General features: G+C 49.5%; 1 protein-coding gene across 1 annotated transcript in view; it reads left to right on the forward strand.

Moving 5' to 3' along the window:
* Positions 1 to 4,967: 4,967 nt before the first annotated feature.
* Slc6a5 (solute carrier family 6 member 5) overlaps positions 4,968 to 27,798 on the forward strand; it is a 56,469-nt gene continuing 33,638 nt past the window's right edge. Inside the window, exons 1-7 of the mRNA XM_028880168.2 lie at positions 4,968 to 5,301; positions 6,640 to 7,188; positions 9,665 to 9,803; positions 12,254 to 12,385; positions 12,646 to 12,819; positions 22,876 to 23,017; positions 25,423 to 25,555. Of these exons, the coding sequence (XP_028736001.1) occupies positions 5,299 to 5,301; positions 6,640 to 7,188; positions 9,665 to 9,803; positions 12,254 to 12,385; positions 12,646 to 12,819; positions 22,876 to 23,017; positions 25,423 to 25,555 (1,272 nt within the window). The 5' untranslated portion in view covers positions 4,968 to 5,298. The remainder of the gene's footprint in view (positions 5,302 to 6,639; positions 7,189 to 9,664; positions 9,804 to 12,253; positions 12,386 to 12,645; positions 12,820 to 22,875; positions 23,018 to 25,422; positions 25,556 to 27,798) is intronic.

Raw genomic sequence — 27,798 nt, forward strand, 5'->3', positions numbered from 1 at the left:
TGTTAAGTCTGGATGAGGCAATGCAATATCAGGAACAGAGTCCCAAAGGCAGGCAACAGAGCCAGAGACAGCCCCTGCTCCCACTGTTAGGAGTCTCACAAGAATACCACGCTACACAGCTGTAACCTATGTGCAGAGGGTCAGTCCCAGGCAGGCTCCCTGGTTGGCAGTTCAGTCTCTGGGAGCCCCTTGGAGCCCAGGTTAATTGATTCTGTGGGTTTTCTTGGGTGTCTTTGACCCCTCTGACTCCCACAATCCTTCCTTCCCCTCTTCAATAGTATTCCCCGAGCTCCACCTAATGTTTGGCTCTGGGTCTCTGCATCTGTTTCCATCAGTTGCTGGAGGAAGCCTCCCTCATGGCAGTTGGGCTAGGCATGATCTATGAGTACAGAAGAATATCATTAGGAATCATTTTATTGACTCTCTTTTTTCTTTTTTTCCAGTGGTGTTAGCTTCTATCCTATGTTTCTGGGATGTCCAGACTGTGGGTCCTGGCCCTCCAGGCAGTTTCATTTACTTAAAAAAAAAGTTTATTTATTTATTTTGAGACAGAGCCACATATATCCCAGGCTGGCCTCAAACTTACTGTGTAGCTAAGGGTGACCTTGAACTTATGATTCTCCTGCCTCCACGCCCAAGTCTTGATATTACAGGTATGTGCCACCACTCCCACATTTTATTGTGTGTAGGGGATTGAACTCGGTCTTTGGGCATAGTGAGCAAGTAATCTACCAAATGAGCTACATCTCTAATTCCCCCAAATAGGATCATTTTATACATATTTTATATATGGCTTATCTCAAGATTTTATGAAAATCTCCAATATCCATCTGACTCTAATTCATTTTTTTTCTAATTCACTTTTAACAGCTGCAAAATATTGCTTACTAATGATCTAATGTGCATATGCTTTCATTTCCTTCCCTTTAGTCTTTCACTTTGTCAATTGTGCCATAATAAAAAAAAAATTTTAACTGTATGTATTATATTGCTAAGCCGGGTGTTGCTAACTCAAAGGATGGTACTATGTATTTTTCAAAGGAAGATGCTAATAGCCTTTGTTTCTATTGTTACAGTGACTCTCGGGATGCTTTTCACACTGGGAAAGTAAGGTGTGGGACTGCAGATGCCCTTGAAGGTCCTTTACAGTCTGTTCGGAACTTCCCTACTTCTGTGGCCCTGCACCTACTGATCTGCAGGCTTCTGTGGTGATGTGGGACTCCTCACTACTGCAGCATCCCGCAGGAGGCTCTGGATCTGGTACCTGCAGTTGGTACACAGAGTCCTCAGTGTGGACTCTGGGGGATGGTCTGGGGAAGGAGGCTTACTTTGATCTGCTTGTGTCCTGATGTGGGGGTCAAAGTGAGAACTGGACTGTGAAGCTGATCACTAAGCTCCAAGCTTCTGCAGTATATGCTGTATTTTACCTTAACAGAAGCCAAGGTGCTTCTGGACACACCCATAGCAGCTTCAGTGTTTGGGCACTTTTTCTAGGGTAATTCTATGATTTTAAAAATAAACGTAAACACTTGATATGTTTTCGGAAAGTTTACAGCTCTTTGTGTCTATCGGTCCATATTGCACTTTCTGATCCAGGTACAGAGATCTAAACCTATGAGTCTTCAAGCATACTGTCCATCTAGACAGAATAATAGCACTAGGCAATGCTCAGGCATACCAGGTAGCCAGCTTCAATCCATTCACTTCATGTGCACACTCCTATTTATCCTCAAGCCCCTCCGCACCCCGGGTTAATTCTTGTCTTTATTTAACAAATGGGCAATGTCCTTCAAGGTCACAGAACCAGGAGGTAGTGCGTTCTGTCTGCAGAACACAGATTCTTAACCCAAGGCAACACTGCCAAGGCAGCAGCAGCATACTGCATGGCTTCTGGAATACTGCATGGCTTCTGGAATGTCAGCAATGTCACCCGAAACTCACATAGTGCCCTTGCATCCATCATCTGTAGAGGCTGTAAGTGTTGACACACCCACTAAACACAGACAGACAGTTCACACCACATTACATTTTTTTTCTGTGTGGTATGGGGTAGGCTGGAATCCACACGGATTCCAGGTTCCAATTCCAGCTCTGCCTGCAGACCCTAGGCAAGTTCCCTGGCCTTTCTGATGAATCACACTGCGGGTTCTTCCTTGCAGAGTCTCGAGGAAGCTGGCGCCACTAGCACTGGGTGAAGAGCAGAGCTTGCTGTAAACACACCCTTCCTTTCCCCTCCTCTCTTCCTTCTGGGGAGAAGGAGGGCAGCGACTTGGCTCAGCGTGGCTGTCCTCTGGGTGCTCTCCGCCCGATTTCCAGCTGCACAGGAGCCAGCCTCAGTGCTAGAGCCAGACAGTTCTTTTTCCACTAGGCTGCCCCAGCCGGGTGGTGGACATGGTCTTCGCAAATAGCTATTTATTTGCTTATCTACAGGGAAGGAGGGGAGAGGGGCAAGTGATAGAGGACAAAATCAATTACTATTTTTCATCTTTGACAAAGTAATTAAGGCCATAGCGACTGGCTAATTCCGACCGAATGGCTGCGCACTGATGGATGCGGATTTACAGCCTCCTTGGCTGTGGTGTGCACCGGCCCAGATTATCACTCTGAACAGCCGGCAGAGGAGGCAGGGGGTGGAAGCCTATGTGGGGTGGGTGACAGACTTTTCACCCCGCCCATTTCTGCTTTTTAATTAATTTATTAATTTTATTTAGTTCTGCCGCTCCAGCCTTTGAGCTTCACAGGCGCTGACACACAACTGGACTCCAGATGATGCGCCCCAGGGCCAGGCCTCTACTTCGCTGGGTTGGGCGGGGGCGTCGCTTTTTTGGCTGGTCACTGTCCTTTCAGAGCATTTCCTGTCAGGTCTCTGAGCCCTGCCTCCACTCTATCTGCAGCCCCTCCTTTCTGGAATCTTGCGGCTGGAGGAGGGGGCCTTTGTGGAGCCTGAGCTACGTCGTCACCCGCCTCTGCAGGGCCTGATTAGCCCCATGCTAACCCAAATGCGCACTTGACCAGGCGACACGTCAGGTCTGGAGACTGAGCGGGGGCGCTGGGCATCACTCACGCCCAGCGACAACGTAGCGGGGGTGGGGGTTGGAACGGGCCGGGGGGGGGGGAGGGAGAAGTCCTTCACGACTGGGCCACCTCGGTGCAGCCCTCCCTACTGGCCAGGCGCATTCAGTCCAGTCCACGTCGTCAAGTGTTTGGCGGGGGCTGCTCGAATGCAAATTTGGAGACTGGCCAGAGGCTTTGAAGTCGTGACTATTCGCTGTCAAAGTGGCCCATGGACCGCAGAGTCAGACATGAATCTAACTAGGTGCGGAGCTCACTCCTCCATTGAGGCAAAGCCTGCCCTCCGCATTTATCCATTTCCCTTCTTGGGAATCTGGAGTCTGTTTCTGAAAAAGAGTAGATATTTTTTGGGGGGGAGGCGGGGGTGGTGGTGGTGGTAAGAGATTCTGGAGTTATCATCGCCTCCAGAGCCGCCTTCTGCCAGAGTACCCCAGAGTTCCCCTCAGCCCCTTATTCCTCCTCTGAGACCTTCCCCATTTCTTGGTTGAGTAGGTGTCTGGCTCAGGTGACAGGCTGTGGAGGGGTTAGTAACCTCTTGGGGGAGGCGGTTCAAAATACATCTTCTGACCTTAGCTTCACAGCGTTAACATTGGGATCGTTTCTGAAAGGCTGTTGGTAAACTTAAATGCGATAATTTCATGGAAGCCTTGCAGATGGCCCAATAGTGAAAGTTCAGCTAAACGTCTATAAAAGGCTGCCTGGAACCTAAAAGGCACTGGAAGGACAGGGCTCCCTGGCTACCTACTCACCCCTTCCCGTACCACCTCCATCTCCAAATAGTGCAAACCCTGAATCCTGGTAGAGTCAGGCTCACAGAGACATCTACCACTTTTGGCGTCTTGGAAGGGTGAGGGAGGAGACCAGGGCTGTCTCAGCAATGCCCCCGGCGCCCACTGCAATCTGCCTCCGCAGCCTGTGCCCTCGGCCGGGCGGCTTTGTCCTGGCTCCTTCGGGAGACAGCCCAGTCGAGTGCGACGGCGCGGACCCGGAGGCAGTAGGTCCCCGCTGAGCTCAGCACCGTGCTTTCTAAGCTTCACATTCGGGAGGCCACGGTTCCCTAGCTAGGCTGTCAAGACAAGAGAGGAGGGAGGCATATTGCTGCGAATCCCCTTCTAGTCTCTTAGTGACATCTTTGCAAAGGGCTTTCCCTTTTTGTGATTGTAGCTGTTGCCTAAAACCCTAGGTAAAGTCCACGGTCCACCTTTACATAACCCTGGCCATTCTAGTCCCCGGCGCCTGCCCATTTTAGGGTTGATAGTCTTCTTATGGTTTCCCAGAGGACCAGATCTGCCCTGGGTTGCGGGGGGGGTTCATGGCTTAGGATAAAACTGCACTTTCAAATCAGGCTTGACTTTAAAGGATTTGTATTTAAAGGACTATGGAGGAAGGATGTGTTTGTAAGGGGATGAAGGGCTAAGTCGGTGTTTTAAAAAATCGTATTTTTTTCCCAGAAGAGCCTAAAAATACAGTGAGAAAAAGTAATTGTACCAAGGATTAGCAAAGACAAAACAGGAATGCGAAAAAAACTAGATTTAATTATTTACAGAACGAAAACTAGGGATTCTTCCCAGACTGGCTTTCCAGAAAGGTTTGGGATGTGGGGATCTAGACTCCACGCACTGACGAGCCAAGTGTACCCTCACCAAATGCAGGACCCTAGCCGGAGACAGGCATTGTAGATCTGGCTGGATACCTGAGCAGGCCCGCCATTATTTGGGGGAGTGATATCTTGGAATCTGGATGAGATTCAGGGAGGCCTAAGCGAATTTGTTGGAAGAGGACCGATTTAACCCCCTCCCTTACTACAGCCCAATCTACTTGGTTGGCCACTGCGCCTGCCTGGTCTTGGAGTCTTCGGCGCAGTGGGACGTGTCTCACCCATGTTTCCCTTAATTAGGAGGAGGCAAACTTTTCTTGTTCCCTCCCACCAGCTTTGGTTTAGTAATCAACCCGCATGAGTCACGCCAAGCACGCAGCCCCCTCCTGCCCGAGTGACAACAGGACAGCGTACTCCAGGCTGTTGTCCCTTTAAAATCCGAATCCAAAGGGGTAATGATTTATCAAACGTGTATTATCAGGAAGATGTCAAACGAAGGGCACCTTGCTTCCCACTGACGCAAACCCGGCCTTTCCCGGGGAGATATAGAAAGCGCCTCTTGTTCCCGGGCCAAACCTAGTCCAGTAGCGAGTTTTGCTCTACGGTTCAAGCTGTTGTCCGCATCAGGCATGGTGAGTACTTGCTTTTCTTCTCTTAAGAGGAAAGGGTGGATGTGGGGATCAGGATGGCAGGTTCGTTTTGGGGTATTTCTTTTTGGAAATATCTGTGCAGTAGGCGAGAGGCAGAGAACCATTTTCGAAGGTTTAAGTCCGGGTGTTCTATTCGTACTTGGGAGCTTTGCCTGAGGGCAGAGAGAGATTTACTTAGTCTGTGGAGCTGAGAATTCAGCGGCACCTAAATCGGATCCCAGGCACTGTCCCTGGTGCTGAAAGTCAGGACCGCGCACCCGCCAGTGGCTCTCCGTCCAGGAGCTATTGAGAATGCCGTCTGGAGCCCAGGTTTTGGGTTTGCTACGCTTAAGTTCACTCTGTGCGTTTGTGAAGCGGGTTTAAGGTGAGGGAGGCTTTCGGTTGAGGAGAAGGTAACTTGATTAGCTTTACAGTGAACGAATTATTTATATTAATGTGGAACTCTGGAAGGTAACACTAGCATGAAGAAACCAAAGGAAAACCTTTGGCAAGTCTTTACGCTTAAAATTCAAAGGGAGAAAGCTAGTGAAAATTATTGGTGAATTTTAGTTCTCAGTCAAGATCAGGGGGAAGAAGAATATTAGATTCCCAGGAATGGACAGCAAAATAAAAATACTTGGTAAGATCCGCATACCTTTCTAGGGTCTGGAATCAAGTGTAGAGTGTGTAAGGGTCAAAGCCAGTTACTACTTTGCGTGCTCTATTTGGTTTATTGTTTCAGTGGTGGGCTGTTTATTGTTGGCAATATTTTGATAAAAACCCTTCATCATTGACTTTGCTACCTGGGCGACCAAGGTAGGTTTGGAATACTGGAGTTTGAATTTACCCATGTGGCTTCCAGCCCTGGTCTAGGCCAGAGCATCGGTTTTGTGATCACAGCTTGTCTATGAGAAAAAGGAAAAAAAAAAAAAAAGGCAATGTGCATTGTTGAATGACAAAGGAAATGGGGCGGAAAATTAAAGAATCTTTCCACAATGGTGAAGAGGATGTGGTACCCATAGCTTTGATTTGAAATCCACAGAGGCCAGGGAGCTCCTGTCTGTAGGGTTATTTCTGCACTGCCCGCCCCCTTTCCCCTTCCAAAACCGTAAGTGCTTCTTTCTTAGTTCATCCTCCACCGGGGGAAAATATTTTCGTCTTCATGTCCCAGGGTTACAGATGGCACTGGCGAGTTGAGAAACACCGATTCCATTTACTCCCCTGTGTATTTTGCGTCTGGACCTGGAATGCGTGCATCTGTGTATGCAGATGCATATATTTTATTTTTAATGCTGCCATGACCTTTTTTTGTTTTGCACGAACTTGACGTTGTGTTTGCAGGATTGCAGTATTTCCAAGGAAATGAATAAGCAACCAGCCAACAGCCTGGAGGCAGCAGTGCCGGGCCACCGGGATAGCCCCCGTGCACCCAGGACCAGCCCTGAACAGGACCTGCCTGCCCCCGCCGCCGCCGCCGTGGCTACAGCCGCCGCGCCACGTGTGCCCAGGTCGGCTTCCACCGGCGCCCAAACTTTCCAGTCCGCGGATGCGAGAGCCTGCGAGGCCCAGCAGCCCGGAGTAGGCTTTTGTAAACTCAGCAGCCCCAGGGCACAGGCGACCTCCGGGGCCCTCCCGGACTTGAGCGAAGGGCACAGCGCACAGGCCAACCCCCCTTCCGGGGCCGCTGGGGCCGGCAACGCGCTACACTGCAAGATCCCAGCTCTGCGTGGCCCGGAGGAGGACGCGAACGTGAGTGTGGGCAAGGGCACGCTGGAGCACAACAATACACCAGCTGTGGGCTGGGTGAACATGAGCCAGAGCACAGTGGTGTTAGGTACCGATGGCATCGCATCGGTGCTTCCAGGCAACGTGGCTACCACTGCCATACCGGTAAGCAAGTCACCAGAGGCTGCCTGCCTGCTGCTCTCCAACCGCGGGAAGGGAGCTGGGCCCTGGCGGGTGCACGTATGCTGATGGGGAAATGGGTTGGCAATGCCAGGTGGTGGATGCTGGAGGCAGCTTTGGGGCTTTGGAAGCTCGCACTGCTGGGGGCGGGGGTCAGGCCGTCAGTTAAGGTTTGGTGTGTGTGTGTGTGTGTGTGTATGTCTGTGTGTGTGTGTGTGTGTGTGTGTGTGTGTGTGTGTGTGTGTGTGCAGCGACCATGCCAGCAAGGTTTGGACTTGCCCTTCTCAGCCTCAGCGGTAGAACCGGTGCAGAACCGCTAAATAAAAGCAGATAGATTCTACATCTTGCAACAGACGTCCCCATCCTATCAATGTCTGGGTCTTTTTGTTTCTTCAAAAATCAAAATTCCGATTCAAAAAGAAGCACGGAGACAAGCCTGGGTTGGTAGGGGAGGTGGATGTAGCTTATTCTTGAGGGCTTTTCTGGGTGAGCCAAAGTTGCAACCTGTGAACTCTTTTAATGGGAGGCCGCTGAAGTTTATTAAGCATCAGGGCCTCTTAACTTGGGCCCTTCCAAATCTCAATATCTAATTTTTAATTTTTTCCCCTAACAGAGACTCTCTCACTTCCATAAGGTTCAGTTCAGGCCCTTCCCATTTGTATCTCTCCTGCATTTACCCCTTAGCCAGAGATAGGAAAAAGCCTCCAGAGCGGACCCCCATCTCCGGACCAGTGATAAAGGCAATCTTTCCTCCACATAGGCTTTGTTTCTGTCTCACCCCAGCGGCTTCTCTTCCTTTTCTGATTTCTTCTTTCCCCCATGCTGTTTCAGAGACTCCAGCCCTTCTCCTTCCAGGGCCTGCCTTTCCTCCAGCTCCCCTTCAACCTTGGACTCATGGGCTAGGTGTGTGGCCAGAGCTCAGGCTGCAAGTGGGCCAGATTACCATCACACGAACCATGTAGGGCTCAGATCTTCCTGTCCCGAATCACCACCCTCCCCCAACATATATAGTAGGAACTCAGTCGTCCAGACATCAGGGTAACTGGAAAGAACCTTACATCTGCACGTTTCTTTGCTTTGGGCATTTCTTTCTAGACCTTTGTTCTGCGTATATTATGTGCTTTTTAACAGCATGGACCCAGCAGCAGAATAGAAAATATGTTTCACACACCTCTCTTTACCTCTGCACTGCGACAAAAAAGAGCTGGAACTTGTCAGCATACCTTGTCAGCTGTGTTGGAGGGTGGGGCTAGGGGTGGAGACTGTGTGCGGTGTGCCAACAGCAGGGGAACTTTAAAGGGCCAGAGAGGCCTAAGAGTACCAACCTTTCAGGCCTTCTGACACTCACTCAGCCCTTCTTCTCCTGCTCCTAGGCTGTCTTCTCTCTTGACCATTACCGCTTTATCATCCGTGACCGGGAGACCCTGAAGTACTCCCAGCAGGCACTGGCTAGGTGACAACAGGTGGCTGGGGAGCACCTCCATGTCTAGGTGTCAGGAACACTTTCAGAGTTCACGAAGGGTGCCCTCCCCATTCTTTGTGCTGAGGCTTTCTAGAATCAGGTACACATGAGCTTGGAGACATGAACTCTGAGAGTTACAGACTATTTAAGCTGACAGATGCCTCAGAGACAGGTATTCATACCCCCCCCCCTTTGTCTAGATGTGGACACAGGCTGAGCCCAAGCCACTTTCAGGGAGCTGCCTTTGCTTAGTAGGAAAAGCTAGAGCAGGAGTCATGGATTTGGCTGGCCTGTCTCTTACCACATCAATCTTCTCTATTCTCTCTCTTGTTCCAACCCCAGTTCTCTGTCTTGCCCATTTCCCTTGCTCCAGGTTTGAAGGATGCACCTTTTGAAATTAGCTGACTAGACAGGTTTTGCCTGGGAGTTTTGGCAGAGAAAGTGAGGCAGGGGCTGTGGCTGGCTTTAAGCATTGCAGTTCTTGTTTCGGCACACATTTTGAAGAAAGCGCTGAGGAAGGATGTGCAGTGAGGGCTGTTTTTAATGGTGGGGGGAAGAATTGGTTAGGAACCTGCTTGCTGGGAACTCCAGGCATGATACTGGGGGGTCTGCTTGCCAAATGAACTCCCGATGAGAGGTTGGGTATGAAGGGAGAGATGTGCTTGCTTACAGGGACAGGGTTTGGGAAGGCTGCTTGCTGGTGTGCCCTGACTGTAGGGTTTCGGAAACAGGGTCAGAGGTCTGATTAAAGTGGATCTTTACAATAAAACTTGGGGGCCTGCTTGCTAAAAGACTCAGTGCAGGGGTGAGGGGTGAGGGCAATGCTCGCGGTTGCATCCGTTCTTCAGATTTGGGATCCTGCTTGCCGATGCATCCTCTGTTGGAAATTGGGGGTCTGCTTGCGGGGGAAGAACCCTCAGCTGTGGGGGGAGGGCGGAATGGGGCCTGCTGAGGACCTACCTGGGTCTGCTATCCGACAATGTGCTTTTCCGCCCTCAGGAGGACGAGCAAGGGGATGAGAATAAGGCCCGAGGGAACTGGTCCAGCAAACTGGACTTCATCCTGTCCATGGTGGGGTACGCAGTGGGGCTGGGCAATGTTTGGAGGTTTCCCTACCTGGCCTTCCAGAACGGGGGAGGTATGGCTTTTCAGCTCTTTCCGCCTGCGGAGGGGGCGGGCACTGGAGGGTTGGGGGAATGCATCCGAAGACCTTAGGCAGCGGTTGGGGGGGGGAAAGCTTGGGACAGCTTGATCCTCTGCAGGCCGGACTGCAGGAGCGAATGGAACCCGCTGGATTTCAGAGCGGAGATGGGCTCAGCTGAGGCATAGGCCTCATTGGGGGTCCTCTACTGGCCCAGACTGGGGACTGGGGCACAGCCAAGTGTACAGGGAAGCAGGGATGTTCGAACTCTAGTTAGATGTCGAGTAGTCAGGAAATGCACCTTAGAGCCAGAAGTCCTGCCGTCCTGGAGGTCGTCCTGGAGGTCGTCCTGGAGGTCGTCCTGGAGGTGTTTGCCTTAAGGTTGTAAGTGGGAAATGCGAGCCCCCTTCTCGGTTGGAGACTGCAAAATGAACAACCATGGCAGAAGGCAGGGTGCAAGCAAGCAGTGCGGAGCGTGGGGCCGTACCTAATCAGAGGCTCCTTGGGAGCACCCCACCCCAACTCCCCTTCTTGGGAAGAGGCAGGAGGTATTTTAATTTTAGTTAAGTCAAAGACGAATCTTCTTCCATGTGTCCTCACTGTGCAAAAGACGCTGCCTTTGAAAGAAGAGTGGGGGCGCCAAGGAGCACGCATTAGAACTCACAGGATCTCGGGTGTACCCACCAGGAAGGGATAAAAACAATCAGGGTCCCTTGGCTTGTGGTCTGAAGTCGAGGCGAGGGGCTGGCTGCATGCCCCAGGCCAGCTGACAAGGACCCTCCAGGAATTCAACCTCTACAGGACCAAAAGTGCAAGAAACGCGCCCCTCGCCTAGTCCTCTGGCCCGGGCTTAGGTTCGCGTCAGGAGGTATTTGGTGTCTGGAGTGGAGCCCGTGCTGCAGCAGGAAACAGTTACGATGTAAAATAGAAGACACTTTCCTCCATGCCCCGCACCTCCAGTTTCGAACAAGGCACTTGACAAGTACTAATGCGGCCTGCGGAGTGTTGGCCATCAGGGGTGCTCTGGAAAACTAAGAGGACTTAGGAGCCCCAGCTGGGTTTCCATTATTTTTATTTTCCCCCAGCAGGGCATCCTTAGGGCTGAGTGCAGGGGTGTGGGAGGAGGTGCTGGTCCTTGGGTCGCAAGGACCTGGAAGGGGGTTTGCGTGTTGGGGATGGAGCGAGGGGAGGGATTCCAGCAGAGAGCTTTTGCCCACGCAAATGCTTGCCCTTGATTCTCCGGGTCCTGAGGGCCTTAAGGGGCTGCGGAGAATAGCGGAGGCTTTGTCAGCAGTGCGGCTCAGGCGCCCCACAGCCTGCAGCAAGAATTGGGAGCTAGGCTCTACCTCCTCAGGACAGGAAGGGTTGCACAATGAACATTTTTATTTTATCGTAAAAAAATTTCTATCCAGAGAGAGTAGAAAAGGAGCCCAAGCCTACACCCTAGTAGTTCCTGGCAGCTGCTGGGACCTTCCCTCCTGGAGGCTCTGGCAGGAAACGCCCTTCTATGGGGCCAACCCAGAAGTCAGGGGAAAGAGGAGGGAAAGAGGAGGGAAAGAGGAGGGAAGTGGTTACTTCATCTGGGCAGTCAGTCTTCTGGACTCTGTTATCTCTACTCCCCAAATTGACCTTGCCTCCTGCGAGGGTATTCCCTGGTAATTCCTCCAGGCCTGGGAATCCTTGCAGAGAAAGAGCTGCCCAGAACCCAGGGGCCCTGCCTCTTCCTCTGGGCCTTCTGAGGAATCAAGTTGAAGGAGAACCACTTCTGAGGGCTCACAGTCTGGACAAGACAGCCACATAAATATTCTGAAGAGAAGGACACTTGGGGCAAGGGACTGTGGGAAGACTTCTCCCCAGAAGGAGGGCTGAGAAGTGAACTCTACAAGGAGAAGGAAGTTGAGAAGTTTGCAAAGGTTGTGTGGTGGTGGTGGTGTGGCCAGGAACTTGGCTGAGTGAGTGGCCATCCAGCTGCCCTCAGGAAGAGCAGGCCAAGCTCTGGAGGGGCTGGGGGTGGTGGTGAAGGGGTGTGATTCCCTTGAATTACTCTACGGGAGGCTTTCTAATTCCAGCTTAGCTGAGCTTAAATCCTTAGAGGGCCTAGGCATTGATGGGAATCCACAGAATCTGCCTCCAGTGAAAGGCATGGATTTATGTAAGGGCTTAATTTGGAGGGTGGGAGTGGGAAATGAAGCATTGTAAAGAACAAAAGACCATTAGCACACAACTTCCTGTCCGGTAGGAAATTGAAGCACGTACTGAATTCCAATGTATATATCTATGATTTTTGGGAAGAAGACCCCAAACCGCCCTGTGGGTGCCTTCTGTTAAGCTGGGACACCAAAAGCTTCTTCAGTTTATTATAAGGAGCCCAGTCCTAGCCCAGAGGGTTAAGTTGGGCCAGAGCCCTGCCATGCCTCCTGACTCTTCCTTCCCACTTTCTTTCCAAGGTGCTTTCCTCATCCCTTACCTGATGATGCTAGCGCTGGCTGGCTTGCCCATCTTCTTCCTAGAGGTGTCTCTGGGCCAGTTTGCCAGCCAAGGGCCTGTGTCCGTGTGGAAGGCCATCCCAGCTCTACAGGGTGAGTACAGTTCTCCCCTCTCCCTCCTGGCTCTGCCTCCCTGCCTCCCTGCCACCTTCTAGATTTAGGGAGGGCACCTGCTCTGTCCCTTCTCCCCTTGATCATCTGCCATTGTGGGGTCCTGGGCAGATTGTCTCCATTTCCCTGGTAGACAGTGTCCACTCCACTGCCTGTGCATCCACCTGTGTGGAGCGTCTGTGTGGGTGTGAGTCTGGCGTGGGGTGTGGGACGACATGAACCCGGGTCCTTCACCTTTGCAGGCTGTGGCATTGCGATGCTCATCATCTCCGTCCTCATAGCCATATACTACAACGTGATCATTTGCTACACACTCTTCTACCTGTTTGCCTCCTTTGTATCTGTGCTGCCCTGGGGCTCCTGCAACAACCCATGGAACACGCCAGAATGCAAAGATAAAACCAGACTTTTACTAGGTAAGTTTGGGCCTATGTAGCTGCATGTCTTATGCAGTTCAGTCGTTCAACAGATACTCAGCACTTACTATGCAGGGAAGGCGCCCCCCCCCCCCACACACTAGGTTGTGGGACATAGAGGCGAATTTAAACATCTAGACATCCTTAAACTCTAATACTTAAAAAAGCTCAGGCAAAAGGGGCTGGGAGAGAGGAAAGTCTTGTTTGCTCCCGGAGAGCTGGTGTGTTTGTTAAATGTGCAGGTTAACACTCCTACTCGGGAGGCTGGCTTTATTACTGAAGCCAGGAAATTTGCATTTTTACTCTCTAGGACCTTGTTTTGTTTCATTGAGTGCTTGTCGGCCCAGCTGTGTGATTTTTTTTTTTTTGCCAAGATCCTCCTTGCAGACTTCTCAAACCAATGGCACAAGTTTTAGATTCCAGGAGCCCCACACAAGGGATTCCTGAGCTCGGTGTGCAGACTGTCACCCGGACTCTGCTAGACATGCACATAGTACGAGGGCCAGGGAGAGGGCCTCCTGCCTGCTGTGGGGAGAGAGGAAAATTGTACTGGGCGTGTGAAATCCACGGGATCCAGGAGTCTGGGAATATATTTTCAGCTTATTGGGTGGAAGGAAGGAGTGAATGCCAGGAGACTCGGGAAATAGAAATAATGACTGTTCTGTATTCCGTACCCTACTTCCTTTTGTTGACCAGAGAAAAGATGGGGGATATGACAGCAGCAGTGAAAGTGTTACATCCGTGGCAGCGGCGGTGGGGGGTGGATAGTGTTGGTCACTTTGGGAAACTATGGTCACTTTAGTAGGTACCTATAAGCAAAAGCTCTCTCCCAGGATAGCATGGTTTTCCATGTAAGGTGGGTTCTCACTGAGGCCAGCTGTTCATGATCTCTGTGATCTGTTGGTAATGCTCACTCACTTCCCCAAACAGTTCTTTCCCCTACAGAGCCCATACCTTGCAAAACTTGGACACTATTGCAAAACTTGGACACTATTTGCCCCCATGGGTGTGTGAACAGCATAAAATGAGTTCTTCCTTCCTGTATCAGTTACTTTCTATTGCTATGATAAAACACCAAGGCTAGAGGTGAGTTTTAGAAGAACGAGTGTATTTTGCCTTATGGTTCGTTCCATTGTGAGGGAAGGTCCAGCAACAATTGGCAGGCATCACATCAGGAAACAGAGAACAAACTGGAAATGGGGTTTCTTGTAAGCGTTCTAATGCTGTGAAGAGACACCATGACCACAGCAACTCTTACAAAAGGAAGTATTTAACTGGGGGCTTGCTTATAGTTTCGGAAGTTTAGTTTCCCATCAGGGTGGGGAAAATGGCAGCATGCAGGCAGACATGGTGTTGGAGAAGTAGGTGAGAGTTCTACATTCAGATCCCCAGGTGTGCAGAGTTTGGACTGAAGGGACGCATCTCCATTGTTCCTCTCTTTTGGTCTCATTCAGAACTTCTTCAGGTGGAGGCTGTGTGTGTGTGTGTGTGTGTGTGTGTGTGTGTAAAAGCACTACAGTGTAAACTGTGTCCTTAGCTATGGGATGATATCTTGAGACTACAACAGGCAGCAGGAAGACAGAGATTGGGCCTGGTGTGGGCTTTTGAAACCTCAAAACCCACCACAGTGACACACTTCCTGCAACAAGGCCACACCTACTCCAACAAAACCACACCTCCTAATCCTTCTCAAGTAGTGCCACTCCCTGATGACTAAGCATTTAAATGTATGAACCCATAGGGGTCATTCATATTCAAACCATTACATGAGGCAATGCTATAAACCCTCAAGCCTGCTCCTCTAGCAAGGCCACACCTCCTAAACCTCCCCAAACAGCGCCACCACCTGGGGACAAGAACATGAGTCTATGGGGGACATCTCTCACTGAAATCACTATACCTCCCATAGTCCCAAGGTATCATTCCATAGCTAAGGACACAGTTTACACTGTCGTGCTTTTACACAGACATACATGTAACACCCATGCTGCACCCAGACTCCACCTGGAGAAGTTCTGAGTAAGACCCAAAGAGAGGAACAATAGAGATGCATCCTTTCACATCTGAAAGTGCTCAGGAATGCGGCCTGGGGGCTTGCACAGGTTCCCAGTACAAGATTCCACTCTGAATACATGACTAAGGTTAAGTGTCCCTCAGGATCTGTGGGACTCAGTGTCTTCTTACTGTTTCCCTCTTTGTAGTTTTTTTTTTTTAAACTCTTTATTCTTTGGGGGCTCCGCCCCCTCCTTAGGTCCATGAATGCCAAGCCTAAAGCTTGCTACCATGGAGGTAGCAGACCCAGAACTGCATTCAACCCCCCAGCTCTGGAATGCCAGGACCCTACACTGTGGCAAACATTTTTTTACTTAGTTTTTTTTTGTTTCTACTTAGCATGAAGAAGGCTGTTAAAGCACTGTACTGTATGGCACAGTTTTTTAAAGGAGCTGTATCTTTTTTTTTTTTTTTTCCTTTTAGCTGTCTTAGACCCTGTGTGGAAATTCAGGCTTCACATTGGAATACCAAAATGTATTTTTTTTTTTACTCTTTACTCTTTGGGGGCCCACCACTCAGCTCCCAAATAAACACATGGAGACTTATTCTTGCTTATGAATGCCGGCCTTCGAATGGCTAGTTTCTAGCCAGCTTTTCTAACTTAAATTATCCCATTTCTCTTTAACTACATTTTGCCTCTGGGTTTTTACCTTTTTAAATTCTATCTATCTTTCTTTTCTCCTTCTTACTCCATGTCTGGCTGGGTGGCTGGGTGGCTGGCCCTGGTGTTCTCCTCTCCTTTTCTCGCTCCTCACTCTCTTCTTTTTCCTAGATTTCTTCTTCTATTTATTATCGCTGCATGCTAACCTGCCTATTTCTCTCTTCTGTCTTGCTATGGGCTATTCAGCTCTTTATTAGACCAATCAGGTGTTTTTAGACAGGCAAAGTAACATAGCTTTACAGAGTTAAACAAATGCAACACACCTTTGCATCATTAAACATATATTCCATGGAATGAATGAATAATTTTCTCAGGGCAAAACAGTGGCACCCCAACCTGACAGTTGCTTATCAGAATCACCTGGGAATGAGCAATATCACTTAAGGAACAATCTTGATAAATTAAAAATAGACTGTGGTGGTGAGTCTAGGGATCAGTATTTAATTCTCAGATCTGGACTTAGGATGTACCTCAGTTGACAGAGTATTTGCCTGTCAGGCATGAAACCCTGAGTTTGAGCCACACCATGGCATAAACTTGGTGTGGCAGCACATGCCTGTGATCATCCCAGCACCCTGGAGGTGGAGGCTGGAAGAATGGAAGTTCAAAGTCATCCTTGACTGTATAGCAAGTTTTGGGCCGTGTGGGTTACATGAGATCCTGTCTCAAAAAAGAAACAGTAGTTTTTGCTCAGGTCCAGGCCAAGGTAGGAACTGCCAGACTGGAAGCTGCTCACTTCGTTTTTGTTTTTCTTGCTGTTGGGGACTGAACCCAGACATGTGATCCTCCATCGAGCAATACCCTCCCCTTTCAGAATAGCAGTTTTGGAATGGAGTGGGCCCCCTTCTTTGCCCCATGCAGCAGTTACCACTAATATCTGTGATATCTTGGAGAGACCCACTTGGTAGCTCTTCCCAGAATCACAACCAGCAATCAGCTGCCAGAATGTCTTCCTGGAAACATCTGCCAAGTTTAGAGCAAGCACACTTTCCAGGAACTGCAGTCTGGAGTGGAGACACCTCATGCCATAGGCCTTCAGAGCCCTGCTTGTCTTTGCCAGACTGTGCCTGGAAGGAAAGTCCCATTCTATAAGTAAGTGCTGGATCGAGCTGTTGCCATGGATGCTTTCCAGAGCTTGCCTGAGGGACCACATGGTCACAGTGATCAGTGTCTTGTGACAACTGTCCTCCAAGTGGGAGTCTTCAGAAACACACAATCCTCTACCAATAAGGTCTACTATTATCGGTACAGCATACTAAACCAGCTGCCCTCACTGCACCCTGATCTCTCTGAGAAGCTCTCTCACTGAATTGCCAACATGAATATAGACAACAAGCCTACATAGGCATTCCTTCCTTGTTTGCATTTTACAGGTGAAAAGCCTTGAGCACAAGTGAGTCCGCATATGCATGCCTTTTAAGGCAATGGACTTACCTCAGGGCTAACTACTTTCCAGTCCGCAAGACTGCTTCATAAATATCATTTCCATCCTTCCTGAATAGAGCCCTATGAATTACAGATGGCAGGTGACATGACCTTTTTTTTTTTCCTAGGTGGCTAAGTGGATTTTCAAGCTAAAACTGTAAGTTGCAAGGTAGACCCAGGTCTGGACTTCAGTCCACGAGACCCCAGATTTCTGCTTGTCCAGGGTACTTAAAGGATCTTTGGTCCTTGTGTTCTAGTCTATCAAGTCCCAGTGACGTGAGATCATCCCAGGTCTTTTCTCAGTGATGTTTATGGTTGATATTCTGCAGGTATAAAGAAACCTTATGTGCCCAATAGTTAAGCTAGTGATTCTACAACCAGGCGTCCGTGTAAAGGGGACATTGGCAGCCAGTAAGTTCTGCACAAAATGGCTAATTGCAGCCATAGTCACAGTATTGGAAAACAGTAGGAACTTAGTATGAGCCCAAAATTCACATAGTGCATTAATTCTATAGTTCAAAGAAATTATGGCTCATCTGAAGGTTAAGCTATTCTATAATCATTAAAAATAAGTATTCATAAAGAACGGGGAAATTGTCACCACATTACATTAAAAGTAAGATGTATGTTCATAGTGGGATTTTATCTTTATTAAAATTACCTACATGGATAGAAAGCATAAGAATGTTAACAGTTTGGGGCCATTCTGTGCTCCATTTTCCGTCATAGACATGCACTTACTGTGTAGTTTATAGGTGTGTGTTCGTTCTTTTTAAAGTGACCTGGGTATTAGAGACTGGGCCAGGCACATGAATGATGCTCCAAGAGACAGGCATGACCCAACTCTGTTTGGCTTCATGTCCCTCCAGTGTGGCTTGAAGTAAACCCGAGAGGCAAAGAGATGGAGGCCTGGCCTCTACTCACCAGCTATACACACAGCTGGAGCTCAGAGCACAGGCAACAGGCATATTTCACCCTCATTCCCAGGAGACTGTGGATGGATGAGTCAATGCCCACCACATCCTTAGCCAGGGTTTTACCTTTTTTTTTTTTGTTAGTTAAACAAAACAACGTATCAGTCTCCCCCATCTTTGCATCTGCAGCCTCTCAGCCTCTGTGTCAACTGCACACGGTGGTGGTGGGGTCTACACCTGGGGCCAGGTCCTCCTTGGTAGGGCTGTCACTCCTGGTGTGGTTTTGAGGTGACTTAGAAAAGGTGACAGTAGCCTGATCTACACAGACTTAGGTGGCTTTAGAGCCCTTCTGTTTGTCCCAACTGTTGGGAATTTGGACAATAGCTTTTCCCATGTTGTCCCCAAGATGGACACACAAGCTAGGCTTCTTTGGGAGATGGGCCTGCTGCCGCCCATCAGTGTTCCCCATATGACCTCCCAGCACACCCTCTCAGCCCCATAACCACCTCCTTTCTCCCAGCCTGGCATTCTAGGAGAGGTGATGAATGAATGAATGGCTTGACATTGTCACCTTCACACACAGTGGGTGGACGTTTGTCCCATGCCTGGTGCTGTTGGGATCATGCTGTCTGATTGCTTAAGTCACCATGCAGAAACGAAGTACTGTGCCCACTCCAGACTGAGACCAGCCCTGGGTCTAGAGAGAGGTAGATTATGCTCAATCCTTTTTATCTACCTTTTCCTTCCTCACTGATTTATTAAGACAGGGCCTTGCTCTGTAGCACAGGGGGCAATCCTCCTGTCTCAGCATCACTAAGCTAGTATTGTCTAAGGTGCAGCTTGCAGAACAGGCTACTGCTTAGGCTGGCAGCCCTTTCGAGGATCTGCAACGGAGGACAATTTGTCCCTGCCCTGCAGAATGAGTCCAGCCACTGTTTTGTGCAAACAGGGCCTTAGCTGGGTCAGTTCAAATGGGAACAGTATAAACACCATTTCTATTTCTGGAATGGCTTAATTTTCATTAGAACTTTAATTAAATGATCCCTTTTCTCCCCGGTCTTTCCTGTGCTTTCATTTATTAATAATTGCCCGAGTAAAGAGAATCCCATTCCAACAGCTTTCCAATTTAGCTGATCATTATCGCTGTTCTTTGTTCGGGGTTGCTGGGCCACGGAGCTCTGATGAGATGGCCTGTCACCACTTCTCTGGCCGACCGAAAAGGGCGGAGCGCCGGGAAGCACGCTCCTGCCACCCAGTGGTGAGAAGAGACGTTGCAGGCGGCTTGAGGTTGCTGGTGCCTCTGCAGCGTTACTGCGGAACCAGGAACCTGACCTTGGGAGGCTGTGCTGGTTGGTGTTGAGCCTCAGGACAGCCACGATGCACGATGCACCCTAGGGAGTCTTTACAAGGGCAATTTTGGAAGCAGGCAGGGAGCCCTGAGTTCCTAGCAGAAAGGTTGCCTTTTTTTCTTTTTTTCTTTTTTCTTTTTCTTTTTCTGCCGAAAGGATCTGGATGGGAACTTTAATATCCTGGTTCAGGTTGCTTCGGGGAAGAAAAAATATTCCCAGCAAAGATTTGATAGTTGTCAGTCTGAAATCCTCCTGGGACTGTTTTTCCTTTTTTCAATCAATTATTATTAAAGAACATAATATTGAAAAGGCGAGTGTTAGGGGGACATCGAAAAACAAATTCTCAGCCCGAGATTTTGCAGAGCTAGGTTTGGTTTTGCATCTGGGGAGGAAAGAGGCTGCTGCCATTTGGTGAGGAGCAGCCAGTGGTGATTACCACACAGGGCAGCTTCCTCCTAGCAAAGAATGATCCGATGTGGAAAGTCATGGTATTTCACAGAGGAATCCCAGTCGGAGGAAGCAATCAGCAGGGAAGGGGTTTTATGATTGTCCTTTGAACCTTGCTTGGTTGAGATAAGGTTGACCTCACACTCCTGGCAGTCCTCCTGTCTCAGCCTGCCAAATGCTGGGGTTATAGGTGTGCACCACCACAGGGGGTTTAATGTGCTGCTGGAGATCGAACCCAGGGTTGTGTGCTGCTAGGCAAGCGCTCTGCCAACTGAGCATCATCACCAGCCCATGTTGTCTGAATCATCACTTAGTGGTCTGACGGGCCTGGGCTTGGGGAAGAGCAGCAGGTAACTGAGGCTGGCCAGTGTGTTCCTGGGAAGCGATACTGAGCACTGTCCACTCCATGGACAGGTACAGTGATGAAGACTGAGTTACTGCTAGGATTTATTGAGCATGGGTTTTTAAACTCCTCACATGGACTTGGTTCATGATCAAGGTCAAGATCCAGCCATCCTCAGCAGCTGGGGGTGCTCTCAGCCCGGTGGAAGCCCAGACCCCTACTGTTGTCTTTGTGGTTGCACTCACAGAGGGTGTGTCTTGGGGACACACTGCATCTTCACTGCAAGCACTTGTCATTGTATCTAGAACAATTTGAACTCCTCATTCTTCCCAGTGTGGAAAGGGAAGATTACATGCAGATTCACTTTCTACATCTGAGCTGGAAGATCCGGAAAAGGTCAATGTGGATTGGTGGGAACACTCTGTCCCCTGCTCCCGTCACTCCTCATGTATGCCTTCCTCCTTTACCCTCCATCCTGGACTCTCCAGGTACCATGAGCCCTGCTGTTTTCAGAGCTGGGTAGATCAAAGTGAGGGTTTCAAAGAGTGAGTCCTATGTCCTTCCTGGCTGGACTTGCAACCTTGGCAAGTGGCTGCAGTTCTGGGTGCCAGTTGATTCCAGGACTTAGGCGGGGTGATATAAGGCTTAGGGCCATGGACATAGAGTATTTCAGACAGCCCTGAGACATGGTCCTTACAGTGCCTGTTGTGCTGTTATTTGCTACTTGATAAAACTGTGTTTTGGAAGTACCTGCGGGCTCTTTATTGAAAACATCCGCCATTTGTGTTCATGCATTCCTTCTTGTGGCCCTGGGAATGGAGCCTGGGCCTTAGGCATGCGAGGCTGATGCTTTACCACTGAGCTAATTCCCAGTCGTGCGTCTATTTATGGATGCTGTAGGAAACATACTGTGAGATGGTCAGAAAGATCCTATCTTCTTCCGGTTGAGGGTGAAGATAAAATAATCTATGCTTGCTGGCTCTAAGGAGGACTTCTTGAGCTGAGTCCAGCATGGTACCTGGCATGCTAATGCTTGCCTGATTGATTTTCTCTCCTTATCCCAGGCCTTCTCAGCCTCCAAGATACTGACCGTTTGGACCAGATATTTCTTTGTTGGGGAGAACTGGCTTGTGCATTGTAGAGTCAGTTGCATCCTTGGTCTCTGTGCACTTGATGTCAATAGTGCCCAGCGTCTCCGATGTGAAAGTTAAAAATGCCCCATGATGACCAAATTCACTGAGGCACACTCTTAGGTCTTGTTGAAGGCTCTTTTGCACACAGTGTGGTCACGATGTCTGCTAACTCATGGGAGGGTGGGAAGAGCACAGCCCAGGTTCTCTGAGGACCTACTATGTGTTGTCTGTAGTACCAGGTGGTTATTTCTAAGTCTCAAAGTGAGGCTTAGAAATTGTTCCTTGTTTGACACAGAATCTAGTCCAGGATGCACTAGAACTTGCTGTGAAGCTGAGTATGACCTTGAACTTCTGACCCTTTGGCATCTACCTGCCCAGTGTTGGGACTGTAGATGTGAGCCCTAGCACCTGGTTTTATGTGGTGCTGGGAATTGAACCCAGGGTTTCCTGTATGCTTGAAAGTCTACCCACTGAGCTATATCCCAGCGCCCCGATCCTCCTGCCTCCGTTTGATGCTGCTGGGATTACAGGCTAGTGCTCCTGCTCTAGCCAGAGTGAACACTTGCTAGCAAGCCTTCTGTAGCAACAGCACTTAAGAAGGAGCTATGTCTGCTGGCGGTGGTGCACACCTTTGATCCCAGCACTTGGGAGGCAGAGGCAGGTGGGTCTCTGTGAGTTTGAGGCCAGTCTGGTCTACATAGTGAGTTCCAGGGTTACACAAAGAAGTCCTGTCTCAGAAAACAAAACAAAACAAACAACCAACAACAACAACAACAACAAAAAGACAAGACAAGAAGAGAAAAAGAAAAAAGAAAGGATGAAAAGGAAAAAAAAGAGCTGTCTCGATGTTCGCCTCTACTGAAGTGGATTTTATAACTCATTTGTGTTCTGTGGTGTCCTAAGGATCTGGGTTTGAATTTTGATCTCCTCTTGTTACCTATGGGACTTCAGTAGAGTTATTGACCTTTTAGAACCCCATTGCTTTACTTAAAAAATAATGTTTTTGGGGGCAGGGTCTTACTGTATATTCCTTGGATAGCCTAGAACTTGCTATGTAGACCAGGCTAGCCTAGAACTCACAGAGATCCTCCTGCCTCTGCCCACCGATTAAAGCCATATTTTCCCATTTTGAAGATTCCAGTGCTACATAAATGTGGGCTTTAGTTATTAGTATAAAGTATTGCAGGGCTGGGGGCTGTGGGGTGAGAAATGTGCTCTGCTGATATTTCCCCATTATTCCCCAAAGATTAGCACTCCGGCTTTTGATCACAAGTAGGCAGAGAGATGTAGCCAGAAGTTTTCTCTAGTCCTGTGGAGTCATTCCCACCCTCGTCCCACAGCTGCTTGGTCCCAAATACACATACACGGGCTTATATCATTTTTAAACTATGGCCACGGTAGGCTTCTTGCTATCTAATTTTTATATCTTAAATTAACCCATTTCTATAAATCTATGCTTTGCTACGTGGCTTGTGGCTTACCAGTACCTTTATATCTTGCTTCTCATGGTGACGGCTGGCAGCATTTCCTCTGCTCTGTCTTTCTCCTTCTTCTCCATTTGTTTGGACTTCCTGCCTGCCTCTAAGCTAACCTGCCATAGGACAAACAGCTTTATTTATCAGCCAATCAGAGCAACACATTTTCACAGCATACAGAAAAACACTCCCTCATCAGAGACCCTGTCTATTCTCCATACACACCTCATTGTTTCTCATTGTTCTCTCCTGAACAGATTCCTGTGTTATCAGTGACCATCCCAAAATACAGATCAAGAACTCAACTTTCTGCATGACTGCCTATCCGAACTTGACAATGATTAACTTCACCAGCCAGGCCAATAAGACATTCGTCAGTGGGAGCGAAGAGTACTTTAAGTAAGCCTGGATGATAATTCGTGGACCAGAGCCCTGAGATGGGAGGGGCGGGTGGCCTCCTTCTGCACCCTCCTTGCTGATGCCAGGGATCAGAGAGGGAGACTGTGTCCTGGTGGGGCTTCAGAAAACCGTTTGCTCTGTGTGTGGTGGGCCTGGAAATGAGGGGTGACTAAATGACAGCAGGGGAGGATAGGATCAGTACTGGGACGTTCCATCATGCTGAGGAGAAAACAGTTCTAACCCTGACTCTTGCCATCCAAGCAGACATCTGCCTGCCAGGTAATTCTGTCTCCTCCAGAGAAGAGAAGTCAAATGTAAGAAAACAGGCCAGGCTCAGGCTTTAGTTTAAATGAAGAAACAGCCCTCCCTCCTCCCTCCCTCCCTCCCTCCCTCCCTCCCTCCCTCCCTCCCTCCCTCCCCACCTCCATCTCTTCCCTCCCTCCCTCCCTCCCCATTTTCTTCCTCTTCCTTTCCTTCCTTTCTTTCCTTTCATCTGTCTCTTCTACCTCCCCTCTCCATCCCCTTCCCCCTGACTTCTTTCCCCCATCCCTTCTTTCTTTCCTTTCCTTTTTCCTTCCTTCCCTTCTTTCCAGAAAGGGACTCCCTCTGTAGTTCTGGCTGGCTTGGGACACACCATGTAGTCCAAGCTGACTTTGAACTCACAGGAATTCTCTTGCCTCAGTCTTTCTGGGGCTGGGATCACAGGAAGAGGCCCCATGCCTAGCTGAGTTTTGTCTTTTTTCTGTGAGATTTGTTGAATGCTGAAAAAGAGATTCAGGATTCCCAGAAGACCGTCAGCTGGGAAGTATACTTGCTGAAATGTTTGTGGAGGAGGGGAGTATGGACACTTCATGGAGGGGAGCACAGTGCCATCTAGCTGAGCTGAGACCCTAGTTCAGATGCAGTCTGGTGTGGGCAGGATTGTAAATGTGTGGAATAACAAGACAATGGAGAATGGTGGGCCGAGGCAAACTGAAGGGGTGCCCACCATCTGCCAGGAGGCCAGGGTGCTTGGCTCTACCTGATCTATTTTGAGGTGGCATGAGCCAGTGCTGTTGGAGTCTCAAGTAGCCCACTCTTGAACTCTCTATGTAATCTACTGAGGATTACTTTGCATCCTAAATCCTCCTGCCTCCATCTCCCAAGTGCTGGATTGCAGTGTGCACCATCATGACCTGTTCATGAAGTGCTGGGGATTAAAGCCAGGATTGCACGTATGCCAGACAAGCACTCTACATCCCTTGGAGCATGTGTAATACAACAGGGCTCTAATGCAGAGGTGCATTTGGAGTCACTCCTCCCTGTCATTCCTAGTTTCTAAAGTTGAGAAGTACAATGCTGCCTGAACACTCACTCATGAAGAGTAAAATGGCACAGAAAAGCCTGACATCATCCTTGACTACTCAGACTTTCTTCTCCTTCTTTTTAACAAGATTTAGTGTGTGTGTGTGTGTGTGTGTGTGTGTGTGTGTGAGAGAGAGAGAGAGAGAGAGAGAGAGAGAGAGAGAGAGAGAGAGAGAGAGAGAGGGAGAGGGAGAGGGAGAGGGAGAGGGAGAGGGAGAGGGAGAGGGAGAGGGAGAGGGAGAGGGAGAGGGAGAGGGAGACTGTGTGATGTACATCTATAATACTTGTGTAGAGGCTAGAAGGGGACATTAGGTCCCTCAGAGCTGGAGTTCTGAGTGTGTGTGGGCTGCTGGGTTGGTCACATGGGTGCTGGGATCCAAATTTCTGTCCTCAGGGCTGTGGATCAGCGACTCTTAAACGATGAGCAATCTCCCCAGTCTCCAGCTCAGAATTTCTAGTGTGTATTTTTCATTTTTGTTTTTTGAGAGAGGGTCTCACGTAGCCCAGCCTGGGCTTGAACTTGTTGTATAACTGAGGATGACCTTAAATTCCTGATCCTCCTGCCTCAACCTCTCGAGTGCTGAGATTGTAGGCACATGGAGTCGAACCCAGGGCTTTGTGCACGCTAGACAAGCACTCCACCACAGGCACATCCCCAGCCCTTCAGCTGGGCTTCTGTGTGGCAGCTGCAGAGGATGGTGCCAGCTGTCTTGCACAGAATCCATCCACTGGCCACACCTGGCCTCCCAGCTCAGTTAAAGAGATCAGCAAGTGCTCAGTGGACAACTGTGGAGAAGAGCCAGGCCTGCCATCCCTCTAGTCTGTCTGAGGAGGTTCCTGGCTGGAGGCTGTGGGAGGGGCTGGGTGTGTTTAAACCTCCTGGCTCTGATGCTTGGATGGGAGGTTGAACTTGCAGATCCTCACTTCTTCTCCTCCCCTCCCTTCTCTCCCTCCCTTCCTCCCTCCCTGCCTCCCTCCCTGCCTCCCTCCCTGCCTCCCTCCCTCCCTCCCTCCCTCCCTCCCTCCCTCCCTCTCTTCTTCCCTCTCTATCTGATTCTTAGGTACTTTGTGCTGAAGATTTCCGCAGGGATTGAATATCCGGGGGAGATCAGGTGGCCCTTGGCCTTCTGCCTCTTCCTGGCTTGGGTGATCGTGTACGCGTCGCTGGCGAAAGGAATTAAGACTTCAGGAAAAGTAAGGACTTGGCTTGATCTGAGCCCTCTTCTTTCCCCTCCTCTTTTGCCTTTTTGGGGAACAGGGTCTTTCCTCCCACAGCCCTCCAAGCCCCTGGGGGCTTCCCATGGTGTTTGTTCTGTGCTGTTGTCTCTGCTTGAGATGTGAAACTTGGCAGAACTTTTGATTTACTCTTAGTTTTCGTTCCCCCTCAACACATAAGAAACCAAATTTCTCATCTTAGCTCTTTCAGAAGACTTCTGTTTTCTCAGTTGGAAGGTGAAAGATGTTGAGCCGGGAGGTGTTTAAGGCCTTCTAGTTCCAACATTGTTCTGTCCCGAGCACTTGCTGAAGGAGCTATCAGGGCCCCACGCATTCTCTAAGATCAGGCTTCCAATCTGTAAAATGGGAACTGGGGTTGAGGCCTGAGGACCCCGCCGGCTCAGGATGAGCTCTGTGGGGCTATAGAAAGATGGAGGATGCTAAAGGGACCACACAGCCATGTCCAGGGTGGCCTGTGGCTTCCCGATGTCCTTGCCTCCCATGGCTTGGACCTGAGTTGAATGGCAGCTCCATCTTCTATAAGGAGGCTTAGCGCAACCAGCCAAGTGTCTGCTCAGCCACAGTCCCACAGGCGAGATGGAGATGATGTGGCCTGACCACGGCCCACTGGAAAGACTGCAATCACTTCCTAGCCGTGAAACTGTGGATAAGCCAGTCAACCTTGGGAACCTGTGTTCTTATCCTCAACCACCTAACCTGGGGACGGTAGCCCACACACGGTAGGGTTTCCATGAGGGGATAGGAATGCGTGTAAAACACCTGGTTATGGCCATGATTTCATGAGTGGTGGCTCCTTTCACTTTGTTATAGGTGCCTGATGGATTAATGGTCATCCCCGTGGGTATCTCAGAAACAGTGACTTCACTGGGGAAGTGGGAAGAGTAGGCATCTTGTGAGGAGCCCTGTGTTGGGCACCACTGATTGCTCCACATGCATTTGAACATCAGTTTCATAGCACCTGCCACATGGGCCCACTGACTCCCATCTACACACAGGCTGGGCTCATCTAGCCACCTGCTGTCACACAGTTTGTAAGTGGCAGCAGGGGCATTTCAACATGGGTCTTGCTCACTGCAAAGCCTAGAATCTATATGACTTTCTCTGTAAGGAACCATGAGTCCTCATTAGCATGAAGCTTCAGGGTGCCAGGTCTCCCAGCCTGTCTCAGCTCTCTCTATCATTGTAGTTTTGGAAAGTCCCAGGTTGCATCAGGGTCTTATTGTGCTTGTTTGCAAAAATCTAGGACTAAAGTAAGTGTTCTGTAAGGTTTTTGTTGTTGTTGTGTTTGTTTTCCAAGGCCAGGAATCACTGTGCAGTCCTGACTGTCCTGGAACTTGCTATATAGATCAGTGTGCCTTGAACTCATAGAGGTCTGCCTGTCTCTACCTCCTAGATGCTGCCTCTGAATTGCACCACCATACCTGGCCTCTAAGATTCTTTTAAGCTCTGTTCATCTGTGCTTTTGTTGGAGTGATTAGAATTTAATCGTTGGGGCTGGATTTTGTAGGCTTTGGGGAAGAGGAAGTTTAAAGCCACCTGGAGCCAGGAAGCTTGTCAGTGACCACTGACATACTCCTCCTGTTTGACTTAGGAAGGTTTCTAATCAAATATCAACGAAGACTCTTTTTTCTTCCTCAAAATGAGGATTGCCACCAGGAACCATGAACTGCAGTTTCTTATCCTGCCCTGGGTTGTACTGATACAAATCAAAGATAGTTACTTGAGCGCCAGAGAGAACGTGGGACTGAGGTGCTCATATGTGATTGGCTCCTTCGCAATGGAGGGTCCACAGGCACTGCCCTAGCCAACAGAGATTCTCTCTTTCCCTGCAGTGATGTGAACTCAGTTCCTCCAGTGCAGGACCTGAGGGGACAAAGGTGTCCCTTTGGAGAAGCGGTCTTTGAGCTGGTAGAGCTCCACAGGTGATCAGTAGCCAGCCTAAAGGGCAGACCGCCTGGCCCCTGGGGCTACTCTGCCAGAAAGTCCAAGTGGCACAGCGAAGCTAACCTAATTAGCTGTCTGAGTGGGTCTCCTGCGGTGAGGAGGATGCCAGCAAGGGTCAGGCAGGTCGTGGTCCCTCCTGCCAAGCAGGATTCATTACTGCTCACAATCAGTTCTGACAGTCGGTGTGGCCCACCTGACCCAGGCAAGCAGCTCACAGAAAGCTTCGGCCCGCTGCTCCCTCACATCCGAGGTGGAAG

The sequence above is a fragment of the Peromyscus leucopus genome, chromosome 1 (assembly GCF_004664715.2).
Source record: "Peromyscus leucopus breed LL Stock chromosome 1, UCI_PerLeu_2.1, whole genome shotgun sequence".
In the NCBI taxonomy this organism is placed as follows: domain Eukaryota; kingdom Metazoa; phylum Chordata; class Mammalia; order Rodentia; family Cricetidae; genus Peromyscus; species Peromyscus leucopus.